General features: G+C 36.6%; 1 protein-coding gene across 6 annotated transcripts in view; it reads left to right on the top strand.

Annotated features, from left to right (window-relative positions):
- Positions 1–19060, top strand: part of Ntng1 (netrin G1) — a 346192-nt gene that overhangs the window by 265632 nt on the left and 61500 nt on the right. For 2 of the 6 annotated variants that reach the window (XM_090334293.1, XM_090334290.1), the window contains exons 4-6: positions 2865–2891; positions 13329–13394; positions 16054–16113. In XM_090334293.1, coding sequence (XP_090190419.1) covers positions 2865–2891; positions 13329–13394; positions 16054–16113 — 153 coding nt within the window. The remainder of the gene's footprint in view (positions 1–2864; positions 2892–13328; positions 13395–16053; positions 16114–19060) is intronic. The other 4 variants (XM_090334295.1, XM_090334291.1, XM_090334294.1 and 1 more) reach the window with 2 other exon arrangements.

The raw sequence follows: 19060 nt of genomic DNA on the forward strand, positions 1-19060 counted from the left end.
TATATCTGGCCAAATACCTAGAGAAGTTTACCTTGCATTATGCATGGGCCCTCTCACTCCAAGGAAGTTTGAAAACACATCAAGACTTTTCTTCTGCTACCTTAACTTCTTGTCTCTTTGACAGATTGCAACAGGGAAGGGCTTCTTTGCAATGGAGAAGGATTTTCAGTCTTGGAAAAATCTGTGTTTGTACAAATTACGATGGTGCCACGCTATCTCACTCAGCAGAGAATTTGCCAAAGAGAAAAAATAAATATTCAGTACCATATCGCTGTCAAACTGTGGCAAAGAGAATCTACCCAAAGTGACAGGTCAGGAATCAAGTTGCCCTCTGCTGAAATTACTCTCAACTTTAAATTCAGACATTGGGAGAAAAGTTGAAATATGGAAATTTAGTTTTCTAGTTTGCGTTGATCAGGGATCAACACTTAAGCTTCAGTACTAGGAACTCAAGCAGTTTAAAATGATGTTCATAAGTGAATCTGAGGTTGCATTCCTTCCTCTTTCAAAGTTTAGAAAGATCATTGTAGGTCTTTATTCCTCCTTCTACCCTCCTCACTCAGACATAGGGAAATACCTTTTGGTTTTGAAGAATACACAGCTAGGAATCCCTGAGCAGGCTACACCATGCAAAGGGCAATTGTTCCAAGATAAATACCAAAATAGAAGCTGAATGATTCTTACAGGTTACCACCTGTTAGAACACTTCTGTGGTGTGGAGAAACACATGTGAACAACTCATTAACAGTTGTCATTTATTGGCTTCATACCATGTGTCAGACGGGCTCATAGATTATCTTGTTCAATCCTCATAGCAGTAGGAGACACTGACACTTTCTAGACGATGAAACAGGCTTACGGTGACTATCAAACTTTCCCCAAATCACCTAACTCTTCAGTGGTAGCAAATCAAGATCCTCACTCAGGCTTTTCTGCTCTTCTTCTTATGTCATCTTCCACATTGCCACCGTGTTTAATATCAAGGATGTAATTATCTGGCTTTTAATTAACACGGAATCCTAATGCTCCTTGAAAAATAATCTGAGACAACAATAATAATATTCTTTGCCACAATAGCATTTCTTTCTTCTTTAATTATATTTTTATTACCTCTAAGTGGTTGTACTAAAGGGTTACACGTCAATATGTCAGGTATTGAGTACAATGTGTCTTGACCTATAGCACCTGTTTCATTGTTCTTCATCTCTCCCAATTCCACCCATCCTCTCAATTTTTAGTTTCATAGGATATACATTGAATATTACGACTGCATTTTCCCCTCTTTCTTTTCTTCATTTTTCTAGCCCTCCCCTGGGCCTCCCACATACAGAGAGCTCAAATACCACCTTCCTGGCATTCATTTTGTTAGATAGTTCAGTTCGTTTTTCAAAAGTTACACCATGGAATCCTCCCCTGCATATACCATGCTTTAGTGAATACATTTGCATTCAGTGTATACAATCACATATACATTTACATAAATATTTGTAAATTACATCTGACTTCCACTAAGTAGTTTCTGATGATCAGTTCACATAATTCTTCACAACTACTTAAAGAAGTAGGAAACTTCTCGAGCATCAATGAGAGCGTATGCAACTTCTGCAAGGTCACACAGTTGGCGAGAACTTAAGAGTTGGAGCCATACTTCACATTCAGACAGCTGGCGCCTGCCCCTCTGCTCTTAGCCACAGTGCTATGCAATATTGCTTGGCTAAGAGTTTAAGTCTGAATATGGACTAAATTCCCATCTACATTTACATACACCAGCTCAAGCCACATTCTGAAATGGCTCCACTACCTTAGCACAACTTATAAATTAAAGTGAAAGCTAAAAAAAAAAAAGAAAAAAAATCAATGAAGCCCATGATCAATATGAACGACCTAATGTATTCTTGAATTATTCTGCTCAATTAAGTTTCTATTACAGAGTGAAATCCACATATTTGACAAGTAAAAGAGAAATAAAAATGATGGTTTTGTGAAATTAATGACTTTCCACAGCTAACTCCTGCACCTCTAAATATGTTTAAAAAGATCTGTTGCTGCAAATGTTGGATATGTGTGCATAGGTACATAATGATATTTGATATTCTGAACCCAGAATATAAATCTAATTCAATATCTGTTTTGAACCACATAAAAATGTTAATTAACCTTATTGGCAAGGGCAAAATATTCAGTGTCTCAAGGATTTGGTGTACTAGATTGTTAATGGTAAACATTAAAACTATTAACTTCTTGGCTCTGATGCCCCCAGGAATGAAAGAAAGACAGCAAAATGGTATGGATGGATTCTGTGCATATATAGAGAATAAAGACATAAATACATTTATTCAACATGCATAAATACAAATTAAAACAATATTGCTTAATACATGAATATATAAATACAAATGACTATAGATTCTTTCATATAAAAGCTTTTTCTGGTGCATATTTCCTAATGACAATGTTATTGAGTGTTAAACTACTGAGAGTTTTATTTTAAGCCATATAATGAGTGATTTTTGTCCTTAATGTACTATGTTATCTCTCATCTCTTTTGCTGTCCTTTGGTTATCTCATATTGTTACAGTATCTCACTTTGTTATCTGATATATTAGATATATTCATATTTGGTTATTTGAAATTGGATAGGGAAGGAGGTAAAACAAGAAGAGGGGTGGAGTTGGGGGGGGGAGGGAAATGGGGACCAAGACATGTGAAAGGGTATCAATATATGTGAAGTAATACACCTTCTATCTGGCAAATATAATGTAACCCTTCTATTAATTACAATAAAAATATATTTAAAAAGACATTGTACACTAATATATAGCTAACATTTTTCTTTATTGTCTTTTCTCTTTCTTTCTCTGCAGGTATTCCCAGTATTTCCAGTATTGGTAGTAAGTAAAAAAAAAAAAAAAAAAAAAAAGACAAAAATCACCAAACCAAGTCTAGACTAGCTTTGCATTGTAGTTCAGCTCTTCAGATCTGTTTTCCCAGTATCCATTTCTGATGTAAGAGACAATTTCCTTGGTGAACTGAAATTTTCTCTTGGTTTCCTGTACCGCTCTGCTGAGAGCACAGTGAACGTAGTTGTTTCTGCACAGCTTTCCGGTGTATGTGTGTGCCTCAGCTTTCCTCTCTACCTCAGAGCCATGAAGTTACTTGTGTTGAGTAGCACTTATTTAGGTAAAAAATGGCTCGGTTAAAAGAAAAAATTGGTCCTCGATACTCATTGTCCAAAAACAAACTGAACTCCCTCTCCAGAACTAAATGGAGATTTCTATCATCACAGAGAGGATCAGAGAATGGGTGCCAGGGAAATTTCAGGGACGAATTCATAGAAATTCAAGGAAAAGTTCATGATGCCAGCAAAGGGAATTTTGTAGGTAGATTAAACACCAAGTTTGTGAAGGCCTGAAAGAGGCAAGTTTTTTTTTAATTGTCCATCTTTCTGGGGGGGGAGAAGGAAAAAGAAAATAATATGATATCACGGTCTTAAAATACAGTGGTCATGTATTTGGGGGGGTGGGCTTAAGAAATCACTTAGGACAAAGCAGAGCAGTTGAAGACAATTCTCCTGGGTAAACCCTTCTCCAGTATCATTGCAAAGAATATTCTCTGGCCACCACAAAAAAAAAAAAAAAACAGACTCCATTTTCTCTTCCTTCGACATCCTAACCCTATGCCGGAACTACTCATTGAAATGACCTTTACAAAAGAAAGTTTGCATATTTTTTTAAAGACTGCACCCTTTATCTCTGACAGCTAAAACCTTGGAACAATTACTGAATAGCTGAGAGATAGAAGGTACAGAGGAACCCTCCGTGATGCATTGCTTGAGAAGAGAAAAGCTGTCACGGTGGCGCTAACCGTTCTAGGGCTTGTGCCATAGGGCTGTGTCAGGCAGGATGATTGGGGCATAAATAACAGCAGCTTGAGTATTGCCATATCCAGCACCCTTTTAAACAGTAATATTCCGATAATCTGGGGGAACACAACTTCCTATTTTTTATAAATGCACAGTCAGGTCTCCCACTTTGTAAACCAGCTCAGTTTATTTAAGCTGGTGAATAAGCTTGGGCACTGATTTGTTAGGCACTAGACACGATGACTGCCATGAAAATTGGCCGCTTTGTGAACTGAGGTAGTGTTCCCATCCATTTAGCCACCAGCCTGCTGGCTCCAGCATCCTCTTTGCCAGGATCTTCTTTGTGCAAACAGAAATGGCATGAGGGCTCCCAAACTTGCAAATGAAAACCTTCAGCTTTAATAGCCTATTTTTTTTTCTGTTTTCCTACTTCCCTTGGCATTTATTTGTCTCATAGTCTACGTAACCCCCACAAAAGGATTCCTTTCAGGCCTTGACAATTGTGACAATTGTATTTTAGAGCAGAAAACCAGAGAAACAAACTTGAAAGGCCTAATGAGGCGGCTGTCCTAACCTGGCCTGTTTAAAGTTTCAGAAATGGATGGACGGGAAAGCCGGTCTTTGGTGCTGGGCTGTGTTTCTGTGTTGAGTGCCAGTTGTGTGTTGCATGAATCCCTGACTGACTGTACACCTCACGCTGTATCTCATCCGGCCACCTTCACCGCATCCTCCCGTCTCTGAGCATCAGCAGATGTTGACCTTTCACACACCTAATCCGGGAAATTCCAATTTTGGTTTTTGGTTCTGTTTTGCTTAGGTTTGATTTTGAAATCAGTGGTGAGCTGAAAGGATGCTTTGTTGTGCCTTTGGGAACTGTGTTAACCTTTATTATCAGGAACCTAAGGAAATTGAATTCCTCATAGCTGTGACTAAAACACTTTGTGACTAAAAAGGATAGTTTGAAGTCTGCCTTCAGTATGCCTCTGGCTGTTCTGCTTGGCCCATGAGGAGAATGTTCTCAGATTTCAGCAAGTAGAATGTAAGAGCTTCTAGGGGTCACCCAACATCACACACGACTAGCTTGCCTGTTGCTTGGCTTTTAAGGTAAAGGCATTTTGCTATAAGACCATCAAACACGATGGTATCTTCTAGGCTGTTTTAATGGCATCCACAAGTTCCTTCTTTGTGGGCTTATAAGGTGCTTGTTGTGTGTACTAGTAGATTCCTTTCCTCTCCAAAGGTCAGAAATTCACATGGAGACCATTTCACTGGCTATCCTCCAGGGTGCAGGAAGGGAGGGAGATTTTTCAAGATGTCAGTCAGGAAAAAAGGAAGATGATTGAATTTTTTAACCAAGTGTTAAACTGGTATTTGCCAGGGATTTCCTTTTTTCCCCCCCAAAAAGGAATCACTCAATGCAATTCCACCAGTTATGTGGGAAAACATCACTATAACAATGTAACTAGTTGATGAGACTCTCATCCTCAGAGTATATCTCAAGGAAAACAAATGATGTATATTGTGGATGTATGCACCCATAAGATTACATGCATACATCAGACAAACATGACTAAATGGTTTAGCCTTCGTAGATTTCAGTATAGATCTCAAATTATCAACACCTATATTAACATTAAATTGCACGGACAGGGTGGACATCCTTTCTGATCATCTGCTTTAAAAAAAAGAATTCCTATTAAGGTCACTTTGTACTTGCCATTGTCCCTCTATGAAGAAGTAAGTTTCCCAAACATCAAAAGGGTACATGATTTAAAATTCAAGTCATTTTCATGTGCTTTGACCATGGCTGAAAAGATTTCTGGTGATATTGTCAGCAATTAATGATTCCCAAAATAGATCTCTACCACCATTTCTCTACTTACTTTACCTAAAATGATAACAATTTGTTCAGTTTTCACCTTTTTAAAGTGTTCTTATAATTCACAGATTCATTTCAAGTGATTTGTTTGTTGATGCTATTAATCCAAATTAATAGTGGGTTTGTTTATGTGTGTTTTTGTTAAGGTGATAAACTAATCATTACCTTCTAACATATACCATCTGATTCTGAATCCTGCAAAGCAAATAATTTCACTAATTATGTCAAGCAATGTATTATGAATAGCATAATTAGAGCACCGAGAATTGAGACTTGGCCTAATACACAATAGCTTTGTGTGGGTGATGATTGCTTCTTGCCAAAGCACAGGACAGATGCAATAAAAGGTCACATTAAGAAAGATGGTTTTTAAAATTTGGAACATTTAAACAAACCATATGCCTAAGACTATCAACAAAAAAGAGTGAGAGGTAAACTTTTTTGACCTGGCTGTAGATTATTCTTAAATAACTATCAAATGATTGACATGATATATATACATATATATATATATATATCCCCTATTGATGAGTTGTTAATCTCACCCTTCCTGCATTGCTCACCATTTAAAACAATTCACTTAAGGGAAAAATACTTCATTTTCCTATTTTCTCTTATAATGAGCATTGCCTTGATCACAGACTTAAACATTCATCTCTAATTTGATATAATTGGCAGAACTATTAAACAAGGGAAGTGCTACCTGCAGGGATCCATCCTCCTGTTGAGAAAGCCCAGAAATGTTTTCATACTTGAAAACATTTGATGCCAGTTGGAGTCCTTGTAAAAATTGTTTTCCATACAGCATCCAAATATTTTAGTGCAGTATATTGTAGTAACTTAGATGGTGTGTATTGGGAGGAGGGAGAACAAGGTTAATCATCTCATCACCCAAGGGTTATTAATAATCATGTTCATGCTATCCAGAGAGTTACAGTATATGTTTGCTTTCCCCTCTTTTGCTTTAGTACTTCTAAATTCTCCAAATAAAAGTTTCATTTGAATTGCCCTTTAACTAATTAGCTTTTATATAATACATGGGGAAATGATCAGGCTAGTGTAGTGATATGGCAAATTGCATGGTGTGCCACATTAATTTGGAACTGTTTGCTGATGTTCTAGACCAAAAGCTCACATCTAAGGTGAATTACCTTTGGGACCATGAGATCATATTCCCAGTATCTTCATTCCAGATTCATTTCATATTTGTGTAACTAGCATTTCACATTCATAAAACCTTTGTGGTTATCCTAAAATTGAATGAACATTAGGATATAGCTGCCTCATTAATCCTGAAGAACAGATCAAATATTCCAGTACAGGAAGGGAGAAGACTTAATAAACAAAGGTCTGAGAGTTTTACCAATCTTTATTGACAACAATTTGCCCATCTTAAGCAAATTGACCTTTTCATGTATTAACCTTTTTCCTGGACAAATTTAGAATGTCACGCCGCGTTTTGAGTGTGAGCTGTTATCTCTACCTTTGCTAGTTCTCCATGTGAGGTAGAAATATTTTTACTGGAAACAAGAATTTACCAAGATTTAATAGGCATTATAATAAAATTTGCGACTATGAGTTCCTGCACTGTTGTAACCACATAGTAAGTACATCATTTGAAAAAATGTTTAACAATGAAGAGCTTATCAATTCACTGCTTTACTCCTTGAGAAAAGTTCAGCAAAATTATTTGCTTAAAATTATGAAGTGGTAGCCTCTTGTGCCTACTAAATTATATTTTAAATGTAGTGAATCTGAGAGTTGTCAAGTATAATATAAGATGGTCAGGAATAATAACCTGGCTTCAAAGGCTGCATATAACATTATTCCAAGTAGAAGAGATTAGACAGAAGTCTAGATTTGCTAACACCCACACCATGTTCTGTCCCCTCTACTAAACTGTACCCTTAAAAGATCTGGAAATCTCTAAATTAATCCATTTCTTTAAAAGTCATGGAGGCAAAAACAGACATTCATTTTGTGGGACTTCGCTGAATGAAGAACAGTAGAACTGAAAAGTATGGTAGGTGGGTGCAGAGGATAAGCAATTTTCCTTCCTTCGTTGAAGTGTAGCCATTCTCTATGAGTACATTGCTAATGTACTGAGGAGGAGAGGAAACAGATAAATGATGGATATAATATAGAACATGAAACAGCGAATGAAATTAGCTACGCAAATTGTGAAGAATGTCAATATATGCTGCTGGAAACCAAGAAGAGAAAGGTTAGCTCCAGGGCTCTAGGGATTTCTCCTGTGGTAGTACTTCAGGGTTTCCTGTAGATTCCTCTCTAGACATCAATAATGTTACTTAAAGGTTCCCTGCGGAACAATAGCAATGATTGTATCAACCCCAAAAGACCCCACAATCGTATCTCCACTGAATATTATCCTTATGAATCCATGGAAGAAAGGCTCACTGCCATCATTTTTACCTCATGATGACACTCTGTCTTTTAGAGGGTACCATTTTTAACACCAAATTATTAAATAAACATTAGTGTTGTTAGGGAACACAAAAGGCAACATATTTTACTTTGCTTTTATACAGATCAAAACAAGTAATACTCAAAAGACTTGGCTAAAGCAATAGTCACAATAAATTTGCAGCTCAATGTCCAAATTCCAACCAGGACTCTTTACCTTCAACTATAACATTAGGACTCGACATTTCATTTATTTCAGTTACTATAGAATGAGATCATACATGGCAGACTAGTCTAACAAAACAAACAGACGACTGTCCCTTTGGTGGAAAAACATGATCACATTTTTCTCTGTCCTTAATAGCTGTCCAAAAATGTAACTGTTAACTATTTATGCTTGGTAAATGCCATGTGTGATGAAAGAGCGTAATATTCTACCGGTAAAGCTTTCTTGATATAAATAAAATGCCTTTAGCTTTCTTCTTCAAGCTGGCTTTTCAGCTTGATTCACTATGGCATCAGACCTTGGTGGCCAAGTTTAGCCATTCTAATATGGTGATATTATTCACAGAATACTTTCCTGTATGTAAGATGGGGGGGGGAAATAACCTTTCTTCCAAAACTTAATTTTTAGAATAGGAATCTCCTTTTTGTTCAGATTCATGAAAATAAATTCCACTAACCACAATTCAATTGTTACTTAATAATTTTCAGAGTCAGTCCCAACAAATAAAAATAATTCAGAAAACTACATATTTGATGCATATTCTAAGGTAACATGCTTTTAAACTAATAGAGGTATGGAAATTAACATGTCCATATCATTAAATCAAATAATTCTCTTCAGATTGGAAGTAATTTCTATTACTTTCTGAAAAGGAGTAGTATTTAATCCCTAAAATTGAAATTGATTTTAAAGCAAACTACACCAAAAATGAGCTATATCACATATCAGAATCACTTGGCTTTTGGAATGATTATGATCGCAGAATAGCAGAGGGAACACATCATATTCCCTACTTGAAGTCAGGAAGAATTACACTAATCTAAATTCCATTATATCATTGCTCACAAATATATAATATCCCCTAAATTCTCACAACAATGCCAGGCAAATGTTCTCCTATTCAGTTTTTATAACTAACAGTGTCATTATGCCCATTTTACTGATAATAAGAAAATTCAGTCATAGAGAAAGAAGGTAAGGAACTTTCCAAGTGGTAGAATCAGAATTCTGACCTGAACTCTATTTCTATTTTCTGTATCTTAAATAAATTTCCTCTATATAGACATTTTGTGGTCCTTCCATGCAGGAAATTTAAAAGAACAAAAGAATAAGCACAACTGATGGGCTTTTACAAAGTTACTTATGTCTCAAGAGGGTAGCTGTGGCATATGTGATTGAGGACTCATTACTCTCTATGTAGATATACTTTTTAAAGTAAAGTTAAGGAAGTTAGCAAGACAAATTCAGTCTATTTTCTAGAAATGGGCTTTCAGGAAGGGTTATCCATAAGACTGTTCTTGAATGATTGACCATCTCCAAACATACAGTGAACTCTCCAACCCCTAAGAATACTTGGGTCACTCTGATTAGATTTCACTGTGATCATGATGAAGCCCATAATGGAGTCACAGCAGGAATGTGCCCTTCATACAGGGGACTCTCAGTTCCAGAAGTTCTCCAAAGGGCAAATGTATAAACTCTAAAGGTTTCATTTTTCCCAGGAGGTGCAGTGGGATACAGCAAGGCCTTGAGGGAAGCACTAGAACTAGACATTGTCAGCTGAAAGAAATCTCTGAGAAAATCTTTTTCAGCATCTATATTTTACAGAGAAAGAAACTAGAGTACAGAGAAGTTAACAAGCAGACACTTCCTTAGGGACAGAACTGAGACCAGACTCATCATTTTATGACTCTGGGTGCCATTTGCCTTATAATAAAATACCTCTCTGAGACCTTCAAATTGACCTAGAGATATTTCCTAGCTGATTTGTGAGGAAAATGAAATTAATAAATTTACAACAATTCCTCCAAAGGGGCAATACAAATACTTTTGATGTATTATAAATTTTCTGTCCTATTTGCAATGGATAACTACTCAAAACAAACAGCTCAATGGATGAGAATTCTCTGAGGCTTCATGTTATGCAAAGATAGTCATTGGATTTGGATATGGTAAGATGTCTCAATTAGGCATTAATATAGCCCCCAATGTACTTAATTTACTTTTGGGAATTGAAGTTCTGCTTAATAATATTTGTTGAATATTTAATTCATGGCAGGATCACAGAATTACAGAGGGAACCAGAAAGTAATAGGCTAACTTGGCCTTGCAATTATAAAACAATATACTTTTTCCATTGAGGATGGCATGTTAAGCTTAAAATGTCATTATGATTAATGTGAAAATGTATGAACACCAGCAATAACCAGCTATAGAAGTATAAAGAACACCATCATCAATATCCATTTGGGGAGCCATTTTTCTAAACCAAGGAAAATACATAATATACACATTTTTTCCTACTTGAACCAATCTGTGTACACTGATTCAGAATTTCCACATGATAGCTACATGGTGTCTCTGAGTTTTGTTGTACAGAAAAGTTAAGCATCCTATATAATGAAAATTATTAGGAAAAATATATCTAAAGTATATCGGGCAAAACCAAGGACTTTCCCTGACCAAGGAGCTATCTTAGATACAGAATACTGAATATTAGCTACAGAATACAGAATATACTTAGCATATATATTCAAAGTAGGAAACAGATTATAACTGAGGTGTCTCTAGAAAATTTCATATAAGTCAAGTAGTATTAACAATTCAAAAGTAGAATTACCTACATTAATTATTTTAAATATAAGAAAATTTAAGCTGTGACCTTCTCATCCTGGTGGAAAATCATAAATCACTAAGAAAAGAGCTTTAATAATATTTAGACACAACAAATATTTAAGTTATCAGGATATTAAAGGAAGTATAATTTATGGAATTAACTTTGAAAACTGACTTAAAAACTTAATTATAACATTAATTGATAAATTATTTGAAAAATAAATCAAATTTCTTGACAAAGCTTGTTAACAAATTACCTTTTTATTTAAGACAAAGTTGTTAGATACTCACAAATACTATTCCTACATATACATACAGCTTGTTGTAGCCTCTATTAAAAAAAATGGAAAGGGGTATCAATGTTTGTGAAGTAATGGACCTTCTATCTGGCAAATATAATGTAACCCTTCTATTAATTACACTAAAAAATGGAGAGACTAGAATTACCTTAATATGGTGCTAATGATACAAAGATATTTTATACAAAACTATAGCAATAGGTGAGAATGCAGAAGAAAGTGGCACTGATCAAGGTCACAGATAATAAAAATCTGAAATAGTTTAAGTAAACCATTTCTAGGACTAACTCAATATAAATTTATAATCTCTTAAGGTTGGTCATAACAGATCAATTAGACTTGTTTTATTCATTTATTGTCTTCTAGTCATCTAAGTGTTCAAATAAAAAAACAATGTCCTATCAAAGGCCTTCATGATTTACCTACATATTACCAAGTGTTGATTTATTTAATAACACTCAGGCACAGATGCAATCAATGTTCAATTCCTTACTTGATCATGATAGGATAGCAATGTGACTTTTTTTTTCTTTGCCTTGGTGGTTACATGCATAAAGGCAGAGCATAAGAAACCAACAACACTATTAGATCTGTGAGATTTATTTCCTAAAAAAAAAAATGTTTAAAGTAGGGCAATAACACAAGTTCCTTGTCTTGTAAGACTGTTATTTGTCATAATCTAATAATGGAGGAAGCAGTCTAATAAACATAATATTCTGTTTATAGTAGCGTCACCACTAGAGGTTAATCTTAATAATCAGATATTTACTGAGGAGCACTGCAAGGCTTTGTCCTTCTTCAAAGATGTCCAAGATAATAAAGAACCTAGAAAATTTTAACCAACAGTGTAAACCTCACACTATCCAACTATCAGTAAAAATGAGGAACAACTACAAGGAGGTGCTAGGGTGGAAGCCAAAGCTGTCCTTGTGAGCGTGGGTGATTGACCTAAGAAATGTAGATTTAAGCTTGATGATAGGATTGGAATTATGGAAGAGTTGTTTTAATACTCATGGGCCATTCATTTTAACATCAAACCTTCAACTTAGATGTCTTCCTACCTTCTGTAGGGGCTATTGTGTTTCTTAATGTCTGGATCCAAAACAAAAATAATTGATTCTGAAATTAAATCTCATTTTTAATTCTTTATGTTTGGAATCAATAACTCATGAAGTGTATTTTGAGATAAAAAGCATCAAAAAGAGCATTCCCATACTCATATAAACCTTAGATACGATTGCAAGACCCTAGGGCTATTCTTTCATCAGAACCCTCCAAATCCCTCTTTCCTTCTCTGAGAAACTGCATACATAAAAATAGGGAATACAAGGGGCCAGAAGTTTGGCCTAGTGATAGAGTGCTTGCCTAACATGCACGAAGACCTGGGTTCAATTCCTCGGTACCACATACATAGAAAAAAGCCAGAAGTGGTGCTGAGGCTCAAGTGGTAGAGCTCTAGCCTTGAGAAAGTCCAAGGACAGTGCTCAGACCCTGAGCTCAAGCCCAGGACTGGCAAAAAAAATAAAAAAATAAAAATAGGGAATATATCCACATCATTTCAGAGATAATGGCTCACACTTAAAACATACTCCAAAGAAACTCCTGTGAAAGAGTAATGCAACCCGTGCATATCTGTAAATATAAATTGAATGAATGGAAGCTTCAAGTGAGAAATTATTTCTTTAGTGTTATCTCCTAGTTTCAGGCACCAGCTTTTCCTGTCAGTTTGGAATGCTGAAGTCTCTATTTGATTATTTGTGTATGAACATTCTACCTTATTTCCAAAGGAAATGCAAGAGGTGGCTTAGGGAGGTAGCTATATATTTAATGTCCATTCAATGTTTTGGGAGTCATCAATTGCTCGCTCCTGTTGGATGTTGGAATCATGTTTTGTTTAAGTGCATCACAGCCCAGTTAAAAAGCAGATATGTGGTTTGTGTCTGTGTCCACATAATTTTCTGTTTAGTTCAAATGACATTATAGCTGGAAATAACATTCCCTAATTTCTCCTGATGCATACAGATCCTCCAAAGTTTAATAGGATATGGCCGAATATTTCTTCCCTTGAGGTTTCTAACCCAAAACAAGGTAGGAGCATGTAAAATTCCTACTGATATAAAATCCCACATGCTTGGGGAAAAAATCCCATATACCATATTTAACACTAAATAAGAGCACTGTCATGAATGCCATGTCTTTAAAAGAATCATAAATCATATCTTCCTTTTTTTAAATATGAAGATTGCCCTAGAAATATTGGAGTGGAACAGGAAGGGAAAAATGAAGTGGTATGAAAGTTATAAACCTTTACCAAATTTATATCCGATGTCAGTCTGAAGAGAAGCTGGGATTCTGTTGCCCTGACAATAAGAAGTATAATAGTCTTAGAATCATGCGAGTGGTACAGGCTCCTTTCTCTTCCTCTTTGGCTTTTCTTAAGTAAACAGAATGGTTCTCTATCATAATGGTTGGCAGTAATGGAAAAAGGCAGCATTGTGACACCCCATCAACCCCACAGCTGTTTTCTTTCTCTGTTGCTTCATATTGCCTTTTTAAAACTTTGGATCTCAACGCAATCTCTCTCTGTCACTATCTGTCTCTGTATCTTTTCTCCTGCTCTATTTCTACCTCCATCTCTCCCTCCTATCCTCCCTCTCTCTCTCCCTCTCTGTCTCTCTGTCTCTGTCTCTGTGTCTACCTCCCTTCCTCTCTCCCTCCCTCTGTCTCTGTCTCTACATTTCTGTCTCTCTGTCTCTCCCTCTCTGTCTCTCTCTGTCTCTCCCTCTCTGTCTCTCTCTGTCTCTATCTCTCTGTCTCCCTCTCTGTCTCTCTGTCTCTGTCTCTCTCTGTCTCTCTGACTCTCTCTCTCTCTCTCTCTCTGTCTCTCTCTCTCTCTGTCTCTCTCTCTCTCACACACACACACACACACACACACACACACACGCACACTTTAAATATTTTGCTGTTGGGATTTTCCCTTTATCCTCTTTATCAATTAATATTCACAAATACAAACATTAATATGATCTTAACTTCTATTTGTCCTTATACTATTAGTTATTTTCTGATTTTTCAAGAAAGGAAGGAAGGGAAGGAAAGAAAAGAAGTATACATCTAACAATATGATTATTACACAGGAAGAACTTAAACTATTAAAATGTGGACAAGGAATTTCATAAACCACAGGGTAGTGTTAAATTTCTATTTCCACCTAGCCTACACATATGTATATTCGTGTAGAAACTAGTGTTCGTTTTCATATATTTTTTTTATTTTCTTTTTTTCTGGAGAAAAAAAAGAAAAGCGACTCATGTTTGACTTCTTTCCTCCTTAGTTCTATACAGGATGTTCTTTTTAAACTCTAATGAATACAGATGGAGAAGGAAATGAGCAAAAGAAGGAACCAGGAAATAGCTGCTACACAAAACAAAATATATTAGCAATTTGTTGAGGAGTCAGATTGAAAGGGCTGCATTTTCAGTCCTTGATCAGAGTGATGAAATTGAGACCGCCCTAGATACATATATTACTAGCAAATAGAATTATCTTAATCATCTGCTCCAAATGAATTTTTTAAATCTCTGCATACATATGTGGAAAGATAAGTACAGATCAAGAACACCCCTGCTAGTGTAACCTGTAAAGATTCAAAGAGAGGTTCATTGTTTCATTGTTTGGCAAGTTCAATGACAGCATCTTGGTGAAATCCTACTCATCATTTCCCATTGACTTTCATAGCTCAACAGATTATAGCAAAGAGGATCTGTAACTTAGCATTTCTGCATTGTGAGTTTTGAACTTAACAAGATTATACATTGCTCAAAACCTGAAAGAAATCCATTTAATTAATTTGCTATGTTTTCTGTGTCACAATAAACTTCCAGAAATATTGTTAGGAAATGGTGATCTCTCTCTCTCTCTCTCTCCTTTTAAAGAGAGTGTGCTGCACCTATAGAAAGTACTTGAACTTGAAATTGGAGTGAAGGTGCACTATATGCATAGTGGAGGCCAGTTCTATGGAACTCTCATCAATATCTCGAGCATCATCACAGTCCATTCTGCTACTTTATTTTTTTGCTGTTTTCACATGCAAATATTCATGAATAATTGGAAAAGAAATAGCAGACAAATGTAGAAAGAAACTCCTATCATTAGCAAATAAATACAGACACTGAGAAAATGACTTGCTAAAGGTGCAGCTGTCCAAGGCGACTCTGAGAGGAAGGTCCAAATGTTACTTGCTCTGTGCTGTCTAATCAGTTGTTGTTGCTGTTTTATTATTCTAGCTGGTTCAAATGTAGATAAGGGGTTTTGGTGATGGTGACACAGAATGATGTGATGAATTGAGGCAATGAAATGGCTAATTAACTCAAATTAACTCAAAGATGCAACTACTATTTTAAAAGAGGGAAAATCAGATTCTTTCTGTCCTGATGTCCACATTATATGAGAGAGAAAAAAAATCCTAGCTTAAGTGGATTCTTGATTTACATGTTTGGGTCTGGGGGCTTGGAGGAGGGGTTGCCTCCAGAAAATAAAGCATCAAACGTTTATTATTGATAATGCTGAGGTATTTGCGGCCAAAACAAAGCCTTCAGCATTGGAACAAATTCCTAAGATTCGATGCAAATAATCTCTCTACTGAAGGCTACTTTGCCAGTGGGTTGGTACTAAGATATTAACAGTTTGAACGTTTTTTTTCCACTATTGTTTCTAATTTGCTGTTCATTCTTTTAAACCTATCCAGTTGCTCCCAAATTAGCTTTGTCAACAGTTTCTTCTGTTCAAGTTGCAAACCACAAGAGAGGTAGGAATTCTTGGATTCATACAGTGATCCCATGCGCTATGTGTTGTGAAACATTGCACTGTATGAATCTGGAATATCTGTGAAGTGTACCCATCAGCTTATTGGTGAGGCATGTTGACTGAAACCAAACAATGCCAAACAATGCTTCCACTAGTACTGCAAACAGTATGCTTCCCTCAAAAACTCCACTACAATTAAAGACACTCCTAAAAGACTAATATGTGGATAAGCGTTGAAATAGTAGCTGGGCACTAGTGGCTCACACTAATCCTAGCTATTTGGGAAGATGAAATCCTATTTCGAAGTCAGCCTGAGCAGGAAAGTCTGTGAGACTCTTATCTCTAGAATACTCTCCAAGAATCAAAAGTAAAGCTGTGGCTCAGTGGTAGACCATTAGCCTTAAGGAAAAGAAACTCAAAGGTAGTGCCTAGACCTTGAGTTCAAGCCCCAAGACTAATACCAAACCAAACCAAACAAAGCAAAAAAAAAAAAAAACTAATTAAAACAGTGTAGGCTCCTCCACTGACCCTGAATGTGAGAGTATTGGAAATAGCGCCAATTTGTCTTAAAAACAAGAAAACACAGGAGCAGTGAGGTATGAAGTCAGAAATGTAGGTGCTGTGAATGGTACCATTCCACTTCATGACAGGGGACACACATGAAACTCAGAAGATTCAAAACAATGTTTTGAGTGCATTTGAAACCTATCTGGAAAGCTTAAGTATTGATATGATACAAAAATATAGTCATATTACTTTGTTTAAATGAGCAATATCACACTTGTGACTCATGAATGGTCCATTCCAGATGGTATCTGTCATTCACAGAATGATGGGTTTGAGGGGTTCTTTTTCCCAGAAAATATAAAAGACTTCATTTTACATTTCATCATTTTCCTTTAAATACCCTGTGTAATAGGTGTATCTGGTTTTTAATACTTGATTGTTGAGCATGTTGTGGTTTAGTGTTTTGTTACATTTTTAAATTATGTTGCTTAATTTTTTGTTGTCATTTTGGTTTTTAACTTAATTTTGCTGATTTGTTTTCTCCCCATGAAGTACCTCATACAAATACAGATATTCATTAAAACTATTTGGTGAAAATGACGGTAATAGCTTCCCTATTGCTTATTAAATTTAGTTATTTTCCAGATTCCAGCTAATATTGATTTATTCTTCTATGACATGTAGAGAAAAGGAGCAAAGTGACCAGGAGATGGAAAAAATATTCAAACCATGTCTCAATGACTTACAATGGACTGTGAATTGTGGAATAATAGAGGGACCCTTTTGAGGCCTACCAGCTGGGCTTGAAGTGTGGGGAAGTAAGTCAGGAATGGAGCAGCAGCAGGCTTTGAGGGTGACAGAACAGTTGGAGGGCATGGACTCATGTAACAGTAGCTGTTGCACAACCATGATATGCAGATCTGTGGAATGGAGTAAAAAGGAAGAAAGGGTTGGGGGGTTGCAAAGCCCATATCTTTTATGTCTTATCAAAGGCTCTGGATCTGCAAGAGGCCTCTTGACTTGAAGGTGTACCCATATCCTTGAATCTATCCTAGAACACAGCACTAATGAGGTCCCAGCAATCTGAGAGAGACAAGAAGCTGTCGAGCTTCCATAACTACTTAAAGATGAAAGACAGGCCATAGTGGAGAAGACATTAAGAGAATCCTAGAACTCGTTCGCTCCCACCCCTGGGAAGGACTCTTAGCCCCAGAGAAATGATCACACTGTCCATACAGGGAATGAACAACAACAACAAAATATTTCGTGCAGTTCTGATTACTCTGCCTTCTATCTAAGTGTCCTTGCCAGAGCCTTTCCTTTTGAATATCTAAAATGACTTTTCCTTAGCTCTGAATTTAAATAAGCTTTCCTCCTTTGGAAAAAAATAATAATACCTATCTCTGCCACATTCAGAATATGTAGAATATGTTTTGTTGCTGTCACCTAGGTAATGTAATGATAGAATTACAAGTAATAAATGAACACTACTAAAGGAGGCACAAAGGGAAAATGTAATCCCTTCTTCTCTGGGACATTCTCTGACTTCCATCATCTTTGTCTTCAACTTTGTTACCCTGTGACTCCTACCTACACAGGGCTTCCGCAGCCAGTCTTAGCCAAAGGGAATCTTCTAAGGTTCTCGAGAGGTGTGGACCTTGGTGTATCTGAAATATCTATCAACTTTGAGCTCCCTCCCATCTACAAATGTGTCTAACCTTTATTGCCACTGACTAGCCAGGACTCCCTTATCATCATACTTGCCTTCTCAGATGAAACGTGTGCCATATATACGATACTGCTTTTTCCCTATCAAGACACCTACACCAATGACAGTGAGTATCTGAGGAGCTGGGCAGGAGGGATTCCCTCCCGGGGGAACATTTGTGATGTCTGCACTCAGAATTGGATGTCATAGATTGGCCTCCTACTACTCAGAAAGCCTGTGGCACTCCTGAACAAGGCACTAGACAACCCCACCCGGCAAAAGATTTGGCTCAAATGCCAACCATGTTGCTGAGGTTGAGGAAGCTGATACTGGACGGCAGGAGTAGGTACTGTTCACACCATCACCTGCCACAGCGTGATCAAGTCACAGTGATCACCAAGGCTTGTCCCACCAAATCACGTATGTGTGCCTTACACAGTCCTTTAGTTTTGCTCACTCAACCCTCAAGGACTTGCACTTGCCTGAAATATATATACATATGCAATATGATTTGAGATTTTTCCTTAAATAGCATAAAAACAGCTGTTTTTCAGAAATCTGCTTTATGCTTCTGCCTAGACTGATCCTGTGCATAGATGTACAGTCAACTCAAAATGTGATCACTAAGTCATTTACATCATATTGTGCGGCTGTTGTTTTTCTAAAGCATTTAATGTGCGAGAGGCAGCCAGAATCTCTTTGGGGACTTGGGTAATGGAAGAACAAATTCAGA

This window comes from Megascapheus bottae, chromosome 6, assembly GCF_031878675.1.
Source record: "Megascapheus bottae isolate mThoBot1 chromosome 6, mThoBot2.hap1, whole genome shotgun sequence".
NCBI classification, from domain to species: domain Eukaryota; kingdom Metazoa; phylum Chordata; class Mammalia; order Rodentia; family Geomyidae; genus Megascapheus; species Megascapheus bottae.